The sequence below is a fragment of the Perna viridis genome, chromosome 2, assembly GCF_037379345.1.
Source record: "Perna viridis isolate PV_CMFRI_1.1 ecotype Kerala chromosome 2, ASM3737934v1, whole genome shotgun sequence".
NCBI lineage: Eukaryota > Metazoa > Mollusca > Bivalvia > Mytilida > Mytilidae > Perna > Perna viridis.
The window spans coordinates 35,314,900-35,338,260 of record NC_142446.1 but is presented as its reverse complement, the minus strand read 5'-3'; the positions used below and the strand labels follow the sequence as shown (position 1 = coordinate 35,338,260).

Sequence of the window (23,361 nt, the reverse complement as noted above, 5' to 3'; positions counted from 1 at the left end):
TTCGTAGATTCATATATATGTAAAACAATGCACATGAAATTAACGTGACGGCTCCATTCATTCTGCCACAAATTGTATTTGCTCAATTACAATGGAAATAATATGTATTAAATTGCCTCGCTTATTTTCAGGGTAAAAGTGTTACGATGTACTGGAATTCCCATATCGCTGAGTTGGTATATTTTTCGCTTTAAAGGTCATAAAAAGACGGATTTAATAAGTGTTGAATTGTATTTGTATTGAATTGACTGTATTTGACTATTAATTCACTGATCGGAAGGGCTAAAGCCTCTTTGACACACTTTTTTTTATCTTTACATTACAATACCAGTGTATAAACCAATCAGTCTTCAGTAAAAGTAACTGAGCACGTCATCTTGATATTTATATACCTGTATTCAGAATGAATGGATCAAAATAAAATAAAAAAACTAAAACTTTTTTTTTATCTTTCTTGGAATGTTAGCCAAAATCATAAAATCCTAAGAGTTCATACGTTTGAAAATTTAGATAGGGTCTTCGTATTGAGATATGTATATATATATATGTAATGACACTGGAAAAAAGACAAACTCGTGTATAAACTATACATAAATTAATGATTCATGACAGTTATGTGCTTAACCAGGGTGATTCCGGCAATTTTAACAGACCAAAGAGTTGAACCATAAAAATAATGCATTTCAAACTCAAAAGCTGCAAAGTAATGTTCGCATGAGAGACCAGTTATGCTTTTCTAAAGCAGATACATTTGCAATTTGCCAACCCTTAAAAACATCCCTCAATATTTAGGCCTTTACCATCGTGTTGACAGTTCCAACTACAAAATGTGTCATACAAAGATAAAATCATTTTTGGACGTGTCTTTTGTCCATTATTTTTCTAGATAAAGTATTGAATACACATTTTGATAATATAACAAAACTGCCATTAGTTCATAATAAATATTAATATGTTTCATTAGAGTGTATGTGCCATTCGCCGACAATTAAGAACAATCTCAATGTACTCTGGTTGAAACAACACAGGTTTTGCATACATTGATCTATCCTTAGAAATTTATTTCAAAACACGGTCATATTCAAAATAGGAAGGAATTTTAGTTACTTTATGTTATTTGTTGTGTATGTCTGTTTTCATGTCTGCTCTTTGTCCCTGGATTACATTCCTTTGATTACCGCTATAACTTTGGTTCCCTTGATTATTCGTTTACCTATTCCGTACGGCCGCTTCTTATAAATGAATAAAAAGAGAAACGAGAGAGAGGCATTCCTATATAAATGAATCTAGGTGATCACATTTGCCCAGGCTATCGATGACAATTGTTTTATTTTTTTCATCGATAATACAATATATGTGATCAATTAATTGATCTTGTAGCTTTAAACATACTTGACACAGTAGATACAGGACAGCCAGTATTGATTCAGATCAAGAAGATACTGTAATACGACAGGGGTGTTTAAATGAAGAGATCTATCATCATTTCTACCACTTTAAATCAAAGCATTCGTTATATGCCGTACTCAAAATAGGTCTATGCAATTAGAATGATGTGGTAAAGCAACATTTTGCTAGGGATTTATCTTCATTATGTTATATTAAAAGAAACAAAGGATAGAAAGACTGCATTTAGAAAAAGCGGTAAGTTTTGTAACTTTACGTTTATTTGGTGCAATTCAATTTCATTAAAATGATTAATTAATTTCTTGAACACAATGACTTTGGAAGTATCAATTGACTGATGTGGTGACAATGGAAACTTTTGACAAACCTGTCACTTCACCTAGTACATGTGTTGTTACGATACATTAATGTTGTTTCAATATAACAATTTTAAGATATTGCTTATTTAGATAATGATAAGAAGCAATTATATTATTCTTTAGATTGTTAAATTGAGAGCATATGCATTTTGATGAAATGGCTTTAGCACACTGAGACACTGGATTATATCTTTCTCAACAATGAAATCATATTAATTTTGTATATGTCGTGCTTAGTATTCCTCAAAACTCCAGATCATTCATCATATATTTGATTCTTTAAAGCTAGCTAAAACCAAAATATTCAAAAAAGAAAAGTATATTCAATTATTCAATATTGATGACTACATAAATATTGAATTTCTAGAAATTTTTGTCGTAAGTTAAACATTTTTCAAAGACGAAAAAAGTATTATCCTTAAAACTGTACTATTCATTTCATAAAAAAATCTCTTTAATTAATTTTCTGTTGTTCTTTTGTTAAACATATTTTTCCAGCTGAAATTTTACCATTGACATATTGGATTGCCCCATGTTTCGTGGGAGACAATGGCGTCAGATAAAAAAAGAAAGAAAAATGAACGTAAATATTCCACTGAAGATTCAAGCTTAGCAATTGGCTTTAGCTAAATGTAATGTTTACATTGAAAGATAATTTTAAAATTGGACATGGTTTATTATTTGTCGATATATACTTGTATATGAATCTATTATCATGCTTATGGAAGTCTTAGGAGGGTGGAATTTTTCATCGTACGGTGTATATTCGCCAGGGAAACATATATCTATACCTAAACCAATGCAATAATGAAAATGTTACCCATGCTACTCATACACTTGCCCCCCCCCCAAAAAAAAAAAAAAAAAAAATAAAATAAATAAATAAATAAAATAAAATAAATAAATAAATGTATATTAAAAAACTTGGGTTGTAATCTAAAATTTAACCATCTCGAGTGATTAACTCTTGTAACCCCACACGAGACAGAAGAAGAATCTATATATGACCTCACAGGAAAAAAGGCTGAAAAGAATTAATATTTCAGCTCACGAGTATAAATATTGTGTGAGTAAACAAAAGCAAGTTTCGATTTATCACATTATCGGTATTGTTTGTGATATATATGTGTCTTTATTTTCAATACTAAAAAGAGATAAATAAATGATAATTTAGCAGATCCTCTTTTTCAGTTTTTTTTTTCACTCACAGTTATTCACTATTTAGTTTAAAGAACGTTGTAGTGAAACGACATGTACGAATTCAAGCGAGATGTTACAAAATATCACGAATCATTCTGTTATTGTTTTGTTAGTAGAATGTGGAGAAAGTACAGAAACAAACTTTCATGCTTTAGAAAATATTTAAATTGCTATGCAATCTCTAATGAATAAAAATGGGTTGATTTGGATAAACAGAAGTTTTGAACAAAAGTAGAACTAGTGTTTAGCTAACTTGACTTCTAATTGTTTCTTCTCATTGAAAAATAGTCTCGGTCGTACATTTCCTTAACGTGAAATAGGTTTCATTCTCGCTTATGAAACAGTATTTAAATTAAATAACGGAAAATGTAAGAAATGTGGATTTGTAACCACGAACAACATTATTTTTTTCGAATCAGCAGAAGATTTACAAATGAGTCCTTTCAAATAAGATTTTAATTTATCATGTAGTGTAAAGAATTTAAAAGTCAACAGCTTGGAGGGAACTAATTTCCGAAAAGCTTCAGGATTTAAGGTTTATAATTTTCAGTATTCACATATGATTAATGCCATACATGAGTATGCAAACTTGAACATTGCAACTAGCTTGCTGTCCATCGTTCAGTGCGAACAATATCTTTGTAAGATGAATTGACGTCTCTTTCGTGGAGCAAGATGAAGATCTAGCTATATACCTTTCTCTGTATGGATTCTGATGAAGTTTAGGATTCTTAAACAGGTAAGGTAAGTTCTCACATTTTTTTTCGATGTTGAAACGAAACATGAAGGACTGATGGTTGTTTAGGATTTTATCTTTGTCAAAAGTAGTACGTTTGTATCTGTCATTACCTGTAACTATCAATGCCCAATCCCTTAAGGCAATTGAGGTAATGGGCTTTTCAAACAGATACAATGTTGTTGGAAGCTTTTTTTCCGCAGGGACGATAACATATTTGTAATGTAGTGAGGAAAGGCATTCAACTGCCTCATGATCGTTGAATACGCACATTCTTGCGACATGTGATAACACAATGTAACATAAATGTTGTACCAGACCATAAAAACGGTGACTTTAAAAAATGCTTCTAAGTTTGGACTTGACTTATTAATTACACTTTTTCAGTATGTTCTGTAAGAGTAATCAAGGGAACCAAGTTTATAGCGGAAATCAAAAGAATGTAATCCAGGGACGAAGACCAGACATGGAAAACAGGCATGCACGACAAAGAACATAGAGTAACTAAAATCATACATACAAAGTAACAAAAGCAAATGAGCAACTCGGAGTCCACTGAAAAACTGGGAGCATGGACCAGGTGCACCGGCAGGGTAAGCGTCCTCTGCTTTTCTAAAAACACCCTCCGAGTTGCTCATACAAAGTCAGGTCCGTTGTAGACGAAGAGGAAAAGAAAACTATGATGCGTTGAATAAATCAGTTTTCATCGTGCAGATGGACACATAGTAATGATCCAGGAGTTCGTGATAACGGCGATAAAACTTTTGTAGTGATGACTTCAATCTTGTAGCAACATAACCCTGCTCCAGAAGCCTATTTGTTAGAATTCTAGCGCGATACATAAAATCTGCGTAGTCTCGGCAAGATCTGGCATAACGTATGAGTTGTGATATGAACACTCCATACGCAGATGTTGAAAGGATGTTGCCACAGAGATTTGACAATTTTGAATGAAAAGTCATCACGTTTGTCGTAAAGTGTAGTCAATAGTTTTTCTTTACCATCGATTTCTAAGTGCAGGTCAAGATACGAGGCTGACTTCACAGTGTCTGTAGTATCCTTTATCTCAAATTCTTTGGGGTAGATGCGATGTATCAAAAATAGTCAAAATTAGGATTGTTTAAAAATAATACCTCATCTATATAGCGAAACTGATATTAAAGGATCTACCTAAATGATATTCTTTCTTTCGGATCAGATCAGCTATAAGGTCAGCCTCATAAGAGTGCAGGAATAGGTCAGCAAGTAGAGGAGCACAATTTGTTCCCATTGGAATGTCGACCGTTTGTTGAAAAACGCGTCCACCACACCGGACAGATATGTCGATAAAAAATTCCAACATTTTGTAAACATCTTCTTTTGTATATTTTGAAGATGATTTGGAATCATTTCTAAAAATAATATGAGGAATTTCTACCAAGAACTATATGCAAGTCGGGATTTTAACTGAGTATGTGGAATAGAAGTATACTGTGTTGAAAAATCATAGGTTTTAATGCTATTATATTCAGAAAATAGTCTTGAACTGATTGTCTCCAAAAGATCTTTCGAATTTTTCAGTATCCACATTGAATGAATACCACTACGGGAGTAGCAAGTGTTGTTGTAGGACTGCAAACCCTCTTTGGCAGCTGTGAGTATAGAAGTCAAAAGTTTTGAAAGATATTTGGTGGTACATTTTGCAGATCCAGCTATGTAAAGTTGTTTGTATGGATTCTTGTGGAATTTAGGAATCCAGCACATAGATGGTAATTCACAGTCATCGTCCTTGGTAGAGAGACCAAAAGAGGATGACACAGATTTTTGGTTTTCCACATTTTCTTCGTTGGAGAGTGTGGTAACAGTATAGGCCTTATCACTGCTATTATTTTCTACGTCTACCTCTGATTATAAACATTGGATGTAAAATGATTTGCATACAAAAACAATGTTGTTTGGGGCTTTGTCTGCTGGTGCGACAACATATTTGACATGAATAGTAGACAATGTTGTTGTCACATCAGGCTCCTTAAAACTGATGTGATATTGGCACACATTGACCTACTTTCTTTCGTTTCAAAATTAAGGACCTCACGGCCTTTAACCACTCTGACAGAGAATCAATGTCTTCATGTTTTCGTTCAGTCATGCCTACTGCATTTCATAACTTAGGTAAAGGAAGTTCTAGAAGCAGTAGCGTTACAAATCAACAGGCGCCAACGATACGAGAAAAAAAGGAAGCACTATTTAAGAATTGATATTTTTTTTAGTTGCGGTAATATGCGACATAATATAGAGAAATTCTTAGAGTCTGTTTGAAATTTAGGTCGACAAACTTAACAAAAAGATGTAAGTAAACAATAATGTACCAAATTTACTACCTTGACTTTAAAATTCAACCAATAATCTGACTCAAATTAATTTTAAAAATCGAGTAATTTAGAAGAATAATACACATGATTCTACATTACTACTTGCTGGTTAACACACAAAAGACTGTAAGATCAATTGAATTAATAAGGTCTTTACAAAGAAACTATATTCCATATTTTCTAGCATGCTGGTGGTGTTAAATAGTTCAAGATTAAAGAATCACACGTTAAATCATTCTGTTAATGTACCAGGTGAACGTCACTGCTTTTTATTTAGGCATTGGCACGAATACTTTGTTTTGCTCAGGTATTTTATGTTTTATAATATATTTTCACTAAATCTCGTTTGACGTGTTTTATCGATACGTTTACTCTTGTTTGAGTAAACAAGATGTGCTTATCAGCAGTTGCGTTTGGATTTTGAGCTAGTCTACAGAAAAAGCAAGTACTCTTTCGAGGTAGATACAGGTTGGTGTCTTTTGTCTTATTTGCCAAAGTGTTTTTGTATTATCTATCGATCTAAAGGTTTCAATCTAAATTCAACATACTTTTAAAGTTCGTTTTATTTTTTGTATTTTACCATCGCTGTCTATGGTTGTGGGGAGGGTTAAGCGCTCCCAAACCCCGCCACATACTTTATAAGCCTGTCCCAAGCCAAGAAACTGAAGTTCAGCGATTGTCCTCGTTTTATTTTATTTTTATTATTATTCGTTTTAGTTTTTTTTATCTTTCGATTAAGTTGATTTTCGACTTTTATAATTAGTTTCACTTCATGTATTTTTTGGTCTTTTACAGCTTGCTTTATGGTATATGTTTTGCAATCATTGGAGGCCATGCGGTGACCTGTAGAATTTTAATTGTTCGTTGCTTGGCTTATGGTGGATGACTGTCTCATAGGACATCATACTACATCTCCTATTTTTCTACTATTATGTTCGGACTGGTTTTAATATTGACGTCCACCCCTTTTCCAAATAATTATTTCATACTAAGCATGTCATGAATATTCATTAATCATCAAAAATAGTGTCAAAAACAGCTTTTATTACTATTCAGAGAGACACAGCTGTAACATTTATTGTATACATGTTTGCATTTGTTCTCTTGTTTCTCCTTTAGACTATTATTTATCTCGAAATATGTTGTTTAGGCTTAACCAGGACCGCCGAGGGATATTTTATGAAGTGTTATTGTCTGCGGCATAGGTCTTCATCGTTTATAATACGTCGTCTCTTACGATATATATTCATGTCGGTCATAGCTTTGTAGCACATTAAAGTACATTTTTTTTCCAAATGATTCTAACTCCTTTTTTTCCATCACTACCAAAATGCATATTTCTTGATAATAAAGATTGGAGGGCACATTTGTCAGCTTTATCGATCACGACTATAAATTTTAATGTAATATAAGTGTACAATGACTATTTTTTTTATAAAAACATAACGTTTACTTGAATTGATTGACTTATGTAAAATTAACAATGGCTTTGTTATTTTCAGTGGGATTTCTATATAATTATATTATAAAATTGAAATTTATTGTAACTTTTTAAAATCTTATTGCTTTTTGATTAAAACTACATTTTCCAACAAAACAATATATTTAGTGGCCAGTGAAGAGATATGAACTTTTTCTATAGGACAATTATTTCTTTTAATCCTTTTTTTCAAATTGTTACTGCAATTATACATTTGAAAATGTGATTAAAAAAATACATTATTTTGTGCAAAAGACTTGTTTCCTATTTATTCGTTCCTGTTGGTTTTGTTACAGAATCCCCTAAACACCCTTATTGTCTATCTATTCCTAAATTATTCGACATGTGACTACCTATGCCTTTTTGTAGCTTAATAGCTAATAGCAATAGAACAATATTTCAATTTAATCTCCAACTTAGTTCATTATCTCTCAACGGTATTTGATTGGAATTATGCATTTTTTCTTAGTAAATGTTGATATTCAACCATTATACTAACATACTTATTGAAAAAAGTATATTTGAAGAAAAAAGTAGAAGGATATTTTATTTGATGTTTCCAATCATAAGAAGAAATGAGTTTGTATTCAATATATTAGTTTACATGTACTAAACAGACGTGTGCTTGAATAGTTGCATTTCTCCCGAAATTCCAAGGTAATCAACTTTAATTTAAACTATAATCTATATATAAAACACCATGTTAAATTTGGTACTAAGTTACTGCTTTTCCTGCCAAACACACTGTATTTTAGGGGATGGGGCGACATGCCTGCTTGCGGGCTATTGCATCTGTGATCAAGCACAATAAAGATTTGGCTCATTATGTCAGTCTAATGCTAAGCAGGTTCTGTTCATTTGGTAAATTGTTTTCGTTTTGAACTGCTTGCATGAAATATCTACCAGGCATAAGAGGTTAAACACTAATCAATCAATCAATTATCATTTCAGTATGTTTTGTGATATTTGCAGTAGACAATATTGGCATGCTTAATAAAGAAATAATGTATTTTTAACAGAAACCTTTCTCTCAAGTTTATTGAATTTTCACTTTGTTTGCTAAGATTCAAAGCATTATCAGTTCTTTGGTTTCCTATCACTTAAAAGCCATAAAGCTCATGTAAATAAACGAAAGTCCAACACCTTACTACAATTTCAGATTTAACAGGTTGGGGCTCGAAATCATCAAGACTTTAAGACAGTAAATGACAGACTTATTCTACATATTTGATCAAATTACTTGGTATTTAAATACGACAAACAAGCGGAACTAGAACAAAGGAAAACAGTAGACGCGATAATATCAAATCTTCTGTGTGTTGTGGTATGCATGCCTTGCCTACGACAACAAAAAGATCAGATTTCCGCAAAGCAGCAGTATAATTGAATTTGTAAGACTTCAAGTGTATATTTGTTTTAAAGGAGACAGGCAGTACTTTCATTACTAGTCTGTGTTTATCTAACTGATTCGGTCATTTTCCTATAGAAAAAAAATATTGTTAGTGTACAATCGTCCTGCCTGCTTTGAATACAGAGTACTCTGGCCACCTCATGTACCACTATGTATAAACGTATTGGAAACATTTTGAAGTGTACATAATGTTATATAAAATCATGCACTGCAGATTAATTTCTAGATGATATTATGACCCAATATAACGAATTGAAAATAATGGTTGAGGATAGATATTTTATTTAGTTTTTATCTTAGTTTTGCTCATTTGTGCATGGATTTCGCGGTACGTTAACTTTTCAAAAATATTTGGAAAAGATTGTCGAAATGCGCTACAGACGTTAAGTCAAACTGTAAGTGTACGCTTGGTCTTACATTTTGGACTCTTTATTTCCACCTGTTTTATCTCTATTGATACATGTTATGTAATTCACATAGTCAATTTATTATATAAACACTCTTATGTTTTCTTTGGTATATTTTCAATGGAAAAATTGTATTAAAAAAATCAGGAAATTTGTATGTCTGATCAAAAAGAAAAAAAATTCCTTGTACATTTTATGACGAGCTCTTATTTTGATAAAAAACTATTCAGGTACTTTAAATGCTAGAAGTTAAGAATGAATACAGGTAAGTTGTTTTCATTTCAGTACCAAGTATATAATAGATTAAAAAAAACATTAAATCAAATTGCCTCATTACAATTTGGTCAAACAACAGATTTTTCTGTACGTCAGAATGCAATATCACAATCGATTTCACCGGATGTCGGACTGACTGCAATTTAAATTGGAAAAAATGTACCTTATAATGACTTCAATAACTCATGTATAGCTAGAGGCGGTGTATATTAAATGTGTCAATATAATACAAGGGTGAAATTGATAACGCATTGTTGGTATATTAAGCCCAACGGATTCTTTAATTTAATGATATATGGAAATGCCTTAGAAGTGATGGTAATCATTGGTTTTAGATGTTACAGATGAAGACGTTATTATTATTGTGATTCTGATTAAAAGGATGAAGTCTTATAATAGAAAGAGGTATGTTATATTGAATTTATCTCTATTAAGTTATAGATATTTTCGGACTTAGGTATCAACTTGGCTTTGTGACGCGAATGGTAGTGTTATTAACTCCGTTGTAGAATATGATATGTAATGCATTGTTTAATATTGAAATGGACCCCATTTCTATTCCATTTTTGTGTGACTTTTTAGGCAGTTAAAACTTTTTCAATGACATGCAAAGTAACACATTTCATTGTACATCATATGAAAAGAATTGAAGTCGTTATCAATCTTGCTTAGAATGTGAATTATTAATTCACAACAAAAATGCATAAGGTAGGCTAGGGTCATGAGTATTGAGCGAAATGTGGACAAAGATAGGTCAAAATCGACTACATAGACATATACACAAGCTTCAAACTACATACAACGATCTATTAATCAATCAATAAATTTAAGTATTCTTTCTAATTGGTGAACTATGAATTATCTTAGTTTTAGATCTGGGTAGAGATTCCTCATACTTTGTAAGACTTAATTCCAAATCATCCTCCAAATATACCGAAGATGTTTAAAAAATGCTGGAATTTTGAATCGACAACATATTTGTCCAGTGTGGTGGACGTGTTTTTCAACATTCGGCATTCCAGTGGGAACATATTGTGCTACTCTACTTGCTGGCCTATTCCTCCACGCTTATGAGACTGACTTTATAGCTTATCTGATCCGAATGAAAGAATATCGTTTGGCTAGATCCTTTAATCTCAGTTTCCGCTATATAGATGACGTATTATCTTTAGCACTAGAACTCTAACAAACAGGCTTCTGGAACAGGGTTATGTTGCTACAAGATTGAAGTCATCACTACAGAAGTTTTATGGTCGTCATCACCTCGTGGATCGTTATGGTATATCCATCTGCACCATGAACACTGATTTATTCAACGGGTAATAGTTTTCCTTTCCTCGTTTGTCTACCCCGGACTTGACATTTTATGAGCAACTTGGCAGGTGTTTCTAGAAAAGCAGAGGACGCTTACCCTACCGGTGCACTGGTCCATGCTCCCAGTTTTTAGCGGAATCCGAGTTGCTCATTTGCTTTTGTTACTGTGTATGCATGATTTTAGTTACTTTATGTTCTTTGTTGAGTATGTGTGTTTTACATGTCTGGTCTTTGTCGCTGGATTACATTCTTTTGATTACCGCTATAACCTTGGTTCCCTTGATTACTCTTTATAATTTTGCGCCCTATTTGAAACCTTCGTAAACTCCTCTTTGTTGAAGTAAATATGACAATACGCTTAATCATTTTACGATTAAAAATGATAATTTGCTAATGTTATCTTATTATGGTTATTCAGAGTGAAGATACCAACCAAAAGTTCATAATAAAAAATACAAATGTTTATTTTATCGTTAATAATCAATTGCAATGAGTAATATCAATATTCAAAAACTTATCTAAATGCATCATAGATTTTAACTGTAGGTTTGTTTTTATTGATATAATACATTGAACGTTTGTATATGATACTTAAACGTGATTTATATTGTATGGGTGTTTACAGGTAATACATAAGTTAAACAAGTACAAATTATCGTCTGGTTTTCATAAATTCAGTGGCATCTAATACAATTCGCTGGTTTACAATGATACTGCACAGTTGCACAAAATGATTCTAGTTATCGGTTTTGCGATTAGAAATACGACGAAAAAAAAATGATTTTAAATAATGCAAACAGAAAAACAAAATAAGAATAAGGCTCTTTGACCTATTCATATTTGAAAGACGAATATGTCATGTAATTGTTATTAGGATATCGACCTGTAATGAATCGTACATTAACTGCAGATTAATGCAATTTAATTTTGTTTGAATGCAATATGGAAATTCGATTAATTAACCACGTGTTAAATCAAATGGATGATATTTCCAAAATTTCATCACATATGTTATATAACGCCGTCATTCATCAAGATTGAATTGTACCAGTCATTGACAATACTGTATTTCTGTACTATTTAATGCACAAAAACTTAATTCGATTGGCAGGTTTTCTCCATTATATCTAATGCGATTTAAGTTTTATCAAACATCGAAATTACATCATACCACATCGGCACATAGTGTTTTAATTGGAAATAAAATTCGATAGCAGATGCGTTATTTCTTGCTATTACATTGGTAAAAATAAAATTAGAGACATGAAACGAAAAACTTTGTCTTGCGTAATGTTTCATTATAAATTGAACAGGTGTTACTAAGTTTCACGCATTTGTCAGTTATTCTTCCCACACTGCTGAAAATGATTGCGTGAAGTCATGGATAACTTGTGTGGGCAAATTTTAATTTAAAATAGTGTAGTACATCATGGAGCATTTTAGATATATATTAAATATGCATTTACATTAGTTAATATAAAAAGGAAAATAATATCATACTAAACGGCTATTTTCTATCTAACAAATCATCGCTCAGTTTAATCGAACAATGAATTCACAATTCAAAGAAAATGTTTTATTTCCATTGACATATACAATGGTATCATGAAATTCGCGAAATTATGAATAAATAACAGAACTGTGACAAATCAAGCAAATTGATATTCATGAACAAAAACAACATCGCAGTAGGTATGTTATCAAAATGTCGAAAGCCTGAATTATATATTGTCCACATGTTAAAACTCAACGTAGAACATTCATCTATAAAGTTATTGTTAGTATGTTTTGGAGCTGACCCACTACACGGAGTGAATCATCGCAGAGAAGTCGGGTTTGAAACTCTAGCCCTATACAAATATTGTTTTAGAAAAGAATGCTCTTTTGGTCGTTGACCAAATATGGTGCGCAAAATTGATACCATTCTGTATGATTTATTTAGCGTGTAGAAGAATTATGAATTGGAAATTTCATATAATATATATATTAAATTTATTGAAATATCTGTTGAATATCAAATTAATCTGATGCCAAGTTTAGGGTAAACAACATGCACATTTCTTCAATTAGCCACAACATTTTGCGCAAGGCCAAAAAATGTTGCGATTCCAAATTTAAAATGAAGAGCATTAAAACAAAACAGGATTTGTGAAATCGTTAGCTTTAACTGAGTTTGTTACAATCCTAGTTTTTTATACAATTTAAAGGTTTTTGCACTGTATGCCCATGAAGAAAACAAATCCATACAGTTACTGCCTACATATGTTACAAATAAATCATACTGTTTTATTGGTGTAAATTTCAGAAAATTCTGTTGACCCTTCTTGGAGTTATGGCCATTGAAAGTGTTATTTTTTACGTTTTTTTTCAGTTTTTGCCTATTATTCAGAAAACGAAAGCAAATTGATGATCACTGTAAATTGAGAAAATGCTTATCTATTATAGGTGTCATTTCACCAAAGTAAAATTGTTAAAACTTCTTGGAATTATGGTCCATAAAAGTCATTTTTGGCTATTTTTTTATCAGTTTTTGCCTATTATTGAAAAAAAACGAAAGCAGATTGATGATTAATGTGATTGATAAAATATTCAGTATTTCGCTATCTAAATGTGGTGCCAATTTCAGAAGAATGCGTTGATCTTTCTTGGAGTTATGGCCCTTGAAAGTGTAATTTTTGATGTTTCATCAGTTTTGAGCTATTGATTGATAAAATATTCAATATTTCGATATCTATTATTGGTGCACATTTCAGAAAAATCTGTTAAACCTTCTTGGAGTTATAGTCGTCTTAAGTGTCAATTTTGACGTTTTTATTGTTTATTTTTCATACTATTTAGAAAATAAAAACGAATTGATTATTAATTTAAACACATAAAATGTTCTGTATTTCAATATCTATTTTTGGTGTTTATTTCAGAAAAAATGTTTTGACACTTCTTGGAATTATGGCCCCAGGAAGTGACATTTTTTTCTTTTCTTTGTCTGTTAATCTAAACAAAATATATGTTTAAAAATATTTAACGATTTATAATTAATGCAAATTAAGAAAACATCTGTTGATTGCATTTTAAAATTATTTTGCACTTTACGCATGTTATTCAGTTAACATAAGTAGACACATGTTTAATGTTTATATATTCAGTACCATGACAAATATGATCTTTGCAAAATTGGTCAAACGTGTTGGATCATAGTTAGGTTTTGCATGTACTTAACTTTTTAATGCTATTAAACCAGGTGAGCAATTCTTGAGAACCTCTTGTTGGTAATGGCGGTCATGTTTTTTGACGGATCAACAATCAGTTCCATGCATTGAGAAACATTCATACCAACTTTGGTTCTAATTGGTCTAGTAGTGCCAGAAGAGAAGATTTTTGAAAATAACAACATTGAAAATAGCAAAAAGGTCGAAAAGGGCAATGACACCAGCATGGCTTAACGGATTAAAATGACCACAAATAAATCTTATCATGCTGAAGACTTTTGTCCTTGTCAGAATATGGCTAAACATTACGGAGATATAAGCGAAAAACTTCTATCTGACCTCTATGTCATATTTTTGGTAACCCCGGCCATGTTTTCCCGAAGGAACATTAATACCAAGTTTTGTTCTTATTGGTTCAGTAGTTTCAGATGAAAAGAGTTTAAAAAAAAAATGTTAATATTTTATCGATGAACAGATAAACTGAGAAAAAAAATAATCTGCAAACATCCTTTATATGTAACCCTAAAAAACAAGTACACATTAAATAAAATAAAAAGTAAAACTTAAACAAGTGATATGACAGTCATTTACCCGTGTACTAAAATTTTCGTGTCACAGTCTTGTAAAGTTTAGCCTGAGTTTTATCAAAATTCTCATAGATCAAAGGGAACAAACAAATATTGATTGAAAACAGGGATGTCCATTCGGGCAAATATTTGACAAAACTTTTAACCTTTCACGCATTTATTCAAGGCAATGATAAATTTAAGTTTGACAGACAAACACACAGACGTATTGACCATATATTAACTATATGTCTATATGAATAAAGTTGGTAGGACAAAAAAAATAAATTAAAGAATACTATGCGTTGCTATATTGCCCCCATGGCTGAAAAAAAATCTACTGCAAAGGTCTTGTAAAATTTATTGAAATGCAAACTGTGTTAAGTAGTTTCCTAAGAGATAGATTTATAATTTTTTTTATCTACAACGTATAGCATTTCAACTGAACTAATTCCATTAACTCCATAACAATTGTTAAATGAAAATAGCTTATAATCCTGCAAAATTACATCTAAATCCATTGAAGAAATTTGTCATAAATCTGACGGAAACAAAAAGGTATGAGACTTAACATAGCTGCAATATAATGTTTCGTTGCCAAGTCCGAGGTAGACGAAAAAGGAATTGGAAACTATGACACGTTGAAAAAAAACGGTTTGCATGGTGCAGATGGATACACCGTAACGATCCACGAGTTTATGATTATGACAATAAAAAAATAAATAGTTATAGAAAGTCAGATATAGGATTCAACAAACTCAATGAATACTGATGAAACATGCTATGTTAGTGTACTAAAACTTAAAAAAGTTTTACAAAATATATTTTTGTTGAGAAAAGCAAAGAAATTCTGAATTCTGAAATGTTTCTCGAATAAATCTTGAAAAGGTCGTAACATTCAATACATTAATTAAGCCTAACTGCATCTTTTATCTCCATATGATGTTTTTTAATAATATATTATTTTACAATTAAATAAGCATTTACTACCATTTTCCATGAAATAAATACTTTTCTTTGTATTTTCAAGTTAGTTTTTGTTGAAAAAAAAACAAGCCAATATTATTACTCAAAACTAGCCATCTTCAAGCAACTCAAAATCAACTATCAGTCATTTACAAGGGTAGAATCCAAATGTAGTCTTTGATTAACTAATTAAAGAAAAATATACAGAGATTTGTAGCCTTTCATTGTTACTATATAGCTCTTCAAAAAAGGGTTTCTCATTTGAACAGCATTATTAATATATATTCCATATCCTTGGCATCGTGCCACTTTCTTTGATTTTGATTGAAACACCGCATACACAGTTTTGAGGAACTCTAAACTGTACACTGTTTATTTTTAAGATTTAAGTAAATATATAAAAATATACTATATTCATCTTCAAGTTCTACAAAACATGGTACTTTAAACAGTATTGAAATAGCCAAATTGTTGGAAAATTTACTATAAACTTAGAAAACCTTGTTTCTAAAAATAAAAACATCGTAGAGATTTTTTATGTTCCCAATGCATTTTCATATCAATATCTTTCAAATACATAACTCATTTGATCACTTTTAGAAAATTGTTCTTGGACAAAATTTTGATTTTTGAATTGGTGTTCTCTTAAGTAGGCTCTTAGAACAATTTCAATTTGGCTGTGCCATATTGTTATAAATATATATGATATCTTTCATAATTTGTAGTATTGTGATAATTTTACCTTGAAATGTAATGATGTACGAATAGATAGCAATATGGTTTGCTACAATTATCCCATTAATTTATAGACAATCTTTGAAGTTTTTAATGTGTAATAGAAACAAATTGCTTCCTTTAGTTCTAGACCGAATCCAATCACCATCATTTATCTTTATTTGCGGGAAGAGAGACTTGATCACCTAGCATATCTTTTTGATAAGTTTATTCACCTTTCATGTATACTTGATGTTTGATGTTTTTACCTTATAAATAATATTATGTAAAAAGTTTTAACTGTGAGATTATCGTATGTGCGACAACCGTAAAACGGACTTAAATGCTTTAATCATCATCTTGTTCAAAGAATTATTGAAGGAAATGTTACGAAAATAAAGTCTTGTGTTTATTTCAAAGATTATGTTTCAAATTGTTCCGACGAGACCTGAAAAAGATCATTCCTTCCAGTTGTGAGTAGCCAAATGGGAAAATTGAAAATGATATTAACTTATCAGTAATAAGGGGCCTGATGGGAGGAGGGTCTCATCACGATTCACGAGTTGATTGTTTTGCAAATTACGAAGCGCCCTAAATTTCCATGATTACGGAGCACGAAAATATAAAAAAGAGTATCCCCAATCAATCTCGATAATAGAGATTCAGAAGCTGTTTGTTTGTGTTGTAGATAGGTTCAATTAAGCTCCAATCAAATACATTACTGGCTCATTACTTGTTTACGTGTTGAATTCTCCCAGATTCTGAATTAAATCGCGCCACTTTTTAAACCAAGAAAGACAACTCTTTATTTCCGTAATGGAGAACAAGATCAAGAGAACGAAATATATGTCTCAATCACGAAGAACGAACATAAAACTCCAATGAAAACGATTCATGAATAATGCTTTCATCAGCAATCACGAAAAATAACTCGGAAAAACGGATCACGATAGCGAAAATGCGCCAATCACGAAGAACGAAAATAACCCATCAGGCCATCATAAATGTTTGTTTCTGTTGAAATATACCTTCACTTTGAATTATTCCTACTAAATTTTACTTTTCCTGTATAATTGCATTTGATATTCACATATAAAATGAAATACATGGAATAGGTGTCTATATATTTATTGTCTTGCAAGACAAAAAATCGACCTCGATAAATTCGTATGCATGTGACTTCTGGTTACCTTAACGCAAGGATCCTTTTGATATAATGTAGCTCAAATATGGTCATTATGTATTTGAAAACTAATCAAGAAATAGATGAAATGAAACGAAAACAAGACAAGTGCTTACTTGTATCCGTTATTGTTATTTTTTGACCAAGGTTGAAGTATTTTTAACCCTGGCGAATGTCCTTTCAGCAATCTTCGGAAGTAATGGCGAAAAAATTAGATCAGAGCTATCGATCTTCTCTGATTTAAAAAAAAAACATTGTTTTCACAATATTTTGTAGGTATTGCAATACTACAAACTTATTTCATTGAATCAACAAAATTCAGTAGAATCAAAACTGAACAAATTTGGCAGCTAGTGCAGCTTTAAATAAAATGTACTTTCCGAATATATATTCTAATATAAAGGACAAAAAACAATTTCGATAATGGTACTACTACATTGTAGGAATCAAGGTTATCATCAAACAGTTGCAATTAACTTAAGAAGAAGTAAACTATATTAAAAACAATTTCGTAACTGATCTTGAATTAATAGTGATATAAAGCTTCAAAAAGTAATATTTGTATTTATTTCATCCAAATGCATTGTTTAATTGCAAACATAATATTAATAAGGAATAGATATGGTACTTCTCAATTTCTTTTGTATATTGTTAAGTGAACAATGGCTTTTATAATGTTTCGATTCCTCATACTACACAATAAATTCAATGTCACTAACATTTAAGTACTGTGTGCAACTATAGAAATGACTGCATAAATCCCTGGCGTAACAATGGTCTCGTAAATAATATATAGTCAGTCATGTACATATTCATGTATTATATATCAACTTTCATTTTATTTATTTCAGGATTTCTGATTAAGTGTCATGAACAACAAATCAATATTGATATGAATGTAGATATAAGTGACTATATAACAAAGGTATCCATTCCGACCGTAGATCGAAACAGCATGCAACATTTTCAGGTTTTTCACATCGAGAACACTTCAATGCATAATAATACTCCTGATATGCAGTATACGCCACAAACTGATGGTGCTGACTTTAATTTACGAAAATATTCCTTACCAATAGTTTTTGTGATTGGAATGGTTGGAAACACACTTTCAATGACGTTATTTTTTGGCAAATCATTGCGCGGATATTCATGTTGTATTTTACTAGGGGCACGCTCTATATCCGATAACGGGTTTCTGCTGACTTTATTTGTTGTATGGTTGGATTTTTTAGATGTGAGAATTTTTCATACGTCCGGATTATGCCAGATTGTTGTTTTCCTGGCCTACATTTGTAGCTTTCTATCAGTGTGGTGCGTGGTCTGTGTGACAATCGAGAACTACGTTCGAGTGAGTTATCCACTTCTTGTCAAACCGTATTGTACCCCTAAAAATGCTATCATAGTGTTGTGTCTCTTGGTATTTGCCTCGTGTTGTATTTATAACATACCTTTGTGGAGCAACGAAATAGTTGAAATGTTTGAATCATACTACTGTTACCCAAAGAACGAATTCGAACATTTGCAACTTGTACTTACCTACATCGATGCTGCAACGACACTTATTATTCCACTCGTGGTTATAATCGTTCTTTTGACTATTATATTTTTCAAAGGAATCGAGGCTTCCAAACGGAAGCTTCGCCTCGGTCGTCATAGAAGAAAATACAGATTGTCACCTGCTTATGGGAGTGTTGCTGGGTTACTTACAGCCGTTTCTATCACGTTTATTCTTCTCCATACACCAATACACATCTTTAAATTGAAAGTAATTATAGAAACTGTATCAGGTACATACGAGAAACCTAGCACCACTGCTCGTGCCGTAGGAAATGTTTTCCTAGTCATGTACTATTTGAATTCTTCTATTAACATATTAGTGTACTATATCTGCGGAAGCAACTTCAGAAAAGTGTGTAAAGAGTTTTGTTTTTGTAACGTCCTGTTATGTAACTGCGACGAAGAGTTTGAGGAAGATAGAATATCTGAAGCAGGGACCACAGAGCTCACAGTAATTTTGGATCATGGATCTATCAGGTCAAATTGACCTTTATTAACATTGTTATATAATATATGAGTGGAACTGTAAGTAAAATATAAAACTATTATTTGTTTCGTGTAAATCTAGAATACAATTTTACCTGAATTTTACCGCTTTTTTTGCGTGTAGCGATGATGGCGGTAAATGTGTCTACCGTATTTCTTCAGTAGTGTTAATTACCGTGATCACAAGACAAAAAATACATATTGACTAAATTTTTTTTCTCGGAAAAAAGAAATTAATAACTATTTGATTAAATCTTTGATGGAGCATAATTAAACACCAATCAATAATACACACAAACAAAGGCGCTATAATGAAATAAGAAAAGAAATGAGCAAAACAGAAATGTCGGTGGTTGTCTTTTCGTGTTTGTAGTTTGGTTTTTTTTAGAACGTATTAACGTAAAGTATTTTGTTTTTTATCTCATCTCTATTTTGATGGCTAGAAGGCGCCTTTCCATTGTCTATATTTGTATAAATCTAGAGAAGACATCTCATCGACTTTTCTCTATCATTGTTACTTTAAAAATCATAAAATCACACAAGCTTGTAGAAAACATAAATACCATAAATATTAAACACTGATATTTTACTCATAAAGAATGTTTCCTTTTTATACATAAAACGTATACGAATTGGCGTAAAATCAATTACATTGGTTAATTCATATAAGCATAGATTGAAGATTAATTTATTGATTAGTTATATACAATGATATTTAATCACCTAAAATGCTGCCCATATTAACCAAATTCCTCGTTTCATACCTCGTAGAGGTTTTAATCAGTGTGGATCATGAAATATTTGAAAGATCTTCTGAAAACCCTGAATTCAAGGTTATTATCAGAATATATTTGCATTATAAACTATGATTTTTCAACACTTTATACTTTTATTCGCCATTTCAGTTATAAACCCGACTCAAAAACATTATACGTCGTTGTTACTCCAAAACAGACGGTTACACCTAGATACAAATATGTACATTACCACATTATAAATTGAAATCTCGTTTGAAAGGGCTTATTCGTAAATTCTTTGCTGTTTCAAAAAAAAAAACTATGTTGGTCTTGGTTACAAATCAATCCACATATTTTTTTCTAAAACATCGCAGAAGGGCACTAAGATTTATGATAAAAGAGACGACCTCATTTTTAATATAATAAATTTTCCTTACCTGTGTAGCAATATTCATTCATCCCCTGCATATGGTGTTTATATTTCACAATTGATTCGCTACCCTAGAGCAAGTACTAACTATTCTGGTTTCCTTGAACGTTATAAATATCTGCGTAACAGACTCCTGAATCAGGGGTATGAAAAAATGCGTCTTTAAAGGTCTCTTATTAAATTCCTTTTTAGATATCAGTCCTTGGTTGATAAAAATACTCAGTTTCTCCTAAAACAACTGGTAATGATTGATTTTGTAAATTGTTCTTTGTGTTGAAGTGACCTCTGATTTACAGATAATGGCAATAGCGTAATTTTTAATTACCACTCGTATGGTCATGCCGAAAAGGAAGAGGGAGGTTTAGCGCGCTGAAAAAACTCACCATTTCGTTTCAAGTGCCTATACAAAGTCCGGACCATTGCGGTACCAGCTGCTCCTGTGGTTTAACATCTATTTTGCCAAATGTATATTGGACTTGACTTGATTATGAACGGATTCGTTCTGGGTAATTTTGTTGTTACCCTAATTCATCTGTGGCAACATCCCTTTAGCACCTGCATATGGAGTGTTCATATCACAACCCATACGCTATGCCAGCGAACTATGCCGCAACTATGCAGACTTATTGTTTCGCGCTAGACTGCTTACAATAAGGCTTCTTGAACAAAGTTATGTTGCTGCAAAGTCATCACTACAGAAGTTTTGTGGTCGTCAACATGAACACGTGGATCATTACGAATGTCCATCTGCACCATGAAAACTAATTTGTTCAACGTATCAAAGTTTTCTTTTTCTTTTTTGTCTACCCAGGACTTGACCTTTTATGAGCGACTGCGCGAGCCTTTTTAGAAAAGCAGGAGACGCTTACTTATCGGTGCACCTGGTCCATGTTCTTAGTTTTTAGTGTTGTCCGAGTTGCTTATTTACTTTTGTTACTTTGTATTTATTATTTTATGTATTTTATGTTCTTTGTTGTGTTTGTTTGTTTTCCATGTCTGGTCTTTATCCCTGGATTACATTCTTTTGATTTCCGCAAGAATCGTGGTTTCCTTGATGCTGAATAAGTAAAGAACTGATTCCAGCTGTCTCCGTCTTAACATGGATATTGGCTATAGTAAAAAAAATAATTTGCATGTAGTACTACAAAGATCGTATGTAAATAAGTTACGTGGGGAGAACGATCGAGATATATCCTACGCGTGGGTTGGTCGAATGAGGAAACATTTTACCGCTTCAATTTTTGAAACAGTATGTATAGAAAGTGATAGATACGGGTGAAAGTTCGCCTATAAACTTTAAATGATAGACTAATTTAAAATTCAAACACCTACCTTGTGGTCCAAAATATGAACGTGAAACTGCCCATAGGTCTGTTATTTATCGGTGTATATAAGGATATGTATCTGAAACATTGCACTTAATCTGCGTATGATTACAAGTGTGAATCAAAATAGCCTAGACTGAAGAATTGGTAGTCTATTTAGAAATCATTAAATATATGTATTTTATATCTCTATAACGTATACTGTCAAGTTTGAATGATATGTTCATAGTGCAAGTCATGTATATTAGAAAAAAATCTTGATTGATTGATTTGTTCGTTTGTTGTGTTTTGTTTTGTTTTGAGTATGTTTACCGACAAAAATTACGACAATGTCGTGAATATAAGTGACGAATTCGCTTAAACCTGACACATTTCCAATCCTGTCCTTTATACAAAAAAAAAGAAAAACCTTGACATTTGTGCACTGGAGCTTTATAACATCACGTAGGCTTGAATAGTCTCATTTACGATACATCGTATGGATTCTGATTTTCAACAATTGTGAGGGTAAATGTGGCAATAAAACATAAATTTTATTAATCTAAAAAATAATAAAATCGTTAGTGAAATGTTCATAAAGGAGAAGTATTTAATAGTAGAATCTAAGCTATATTTTTGGTATTAAATTTTAAATACTCAAGTTGACAGCAATAACATCTTACCCTTTTGAATTGATTTATTTATGGTATCTCTAATACAATTTGTAGGCAACAGGAGAGCTTATTGTCACATGAACAAAGTGTCTATTATTAGTAACAGATTTCAAGAAATTTTGGTTTTATTTGTTGATAAATATAATCAGAACTGTTATAAAAAAAATGATCGTGAATAGGGTTTCAATCATAATTTGTGTTCTTTTAAATTTGTAAAATTATTTCAGATAAAGAATAAACGCTTTCAACCAATGCGTGCTTTTCCACCCTCGTTCTTAATATGAATAAACACCGATGTAAACTTGTTAACACGTTAAAACACATATGAAGCAACAAAAACTGCAGAACATGGCGAGAAAAAAGATAATTTATCTACATTGAGTCAGACACACACTGTACGATGAGTTACTAATACCGTATTCAGGAAAGAAAAGAATAACCATCTAAGATGAAAACAAAGCAGAATGAAATACTATCAAAAATTGTACGAATACATGACATCAATCGATGTTTAAAAATAGAGTGCATTTTTCTGTTGTTTCAGTTCTCCGTTCTCCAATCCGTCTAACAGAGGTATAGAACATTTTAAAAACA

At 31.7% G+C, this 23,361-nt stretch overlaps 1 protein-coding gene across 3 annotated transcripts; it reads left to right on the top strand.

The window, feature by feature from the left end:
- Positions 1-1,421: 1,421 nt before the first annotated feature.
- On the top strand, positions 1,422-23,010 carry LOC148624816 (kappa-type opioid receptor-like). Of its 3 annotated transcripts, none has more exons than XM_088567740.1 (2): positions 1,422-1,644; positions 18,428-23,010. In XM_088567740.1, the coding sequence occupies exon 2, from the start codon at positions 18,469-18,471 to the stop codon at positions 19,621-19,623; it is 1,155 nt and encodes a 384-aa protein (XP_088423866.1). In that variant the 5' UTR covers positions 1,422-1,644; positions 18,428-18,468; the 3' UTR covers positions 19,624-23,010. The 3 variants fall into 3 exon arrangements, 2 of the variants coding, with proteins under 2 accessions (XP_088423866.1, XP_088423865.1); XR_015919784.1 differs by lacking the exons at positions 1,422-1,644; positions 18,428-23,010 and adding exons at positions 9,525-10,032; positions 10,495-11,294; XM_088567739.1 differs by lacking the exon at positions 1,422-1,644 and adding an exon at positions 9,601-10,032.
- Positions 23,011-23,361: the final 351 nt, after the last annotated feature.

What these genes read in the sequence shown, in the direction of transcription:
- LOC148624816 (XM_088567740.1), top strand. Translation starts at nt 18,469, where the DNA reads ATGAATGTAGATATAAGTGACTATATAACAAAGGTATCCATTCCGACC.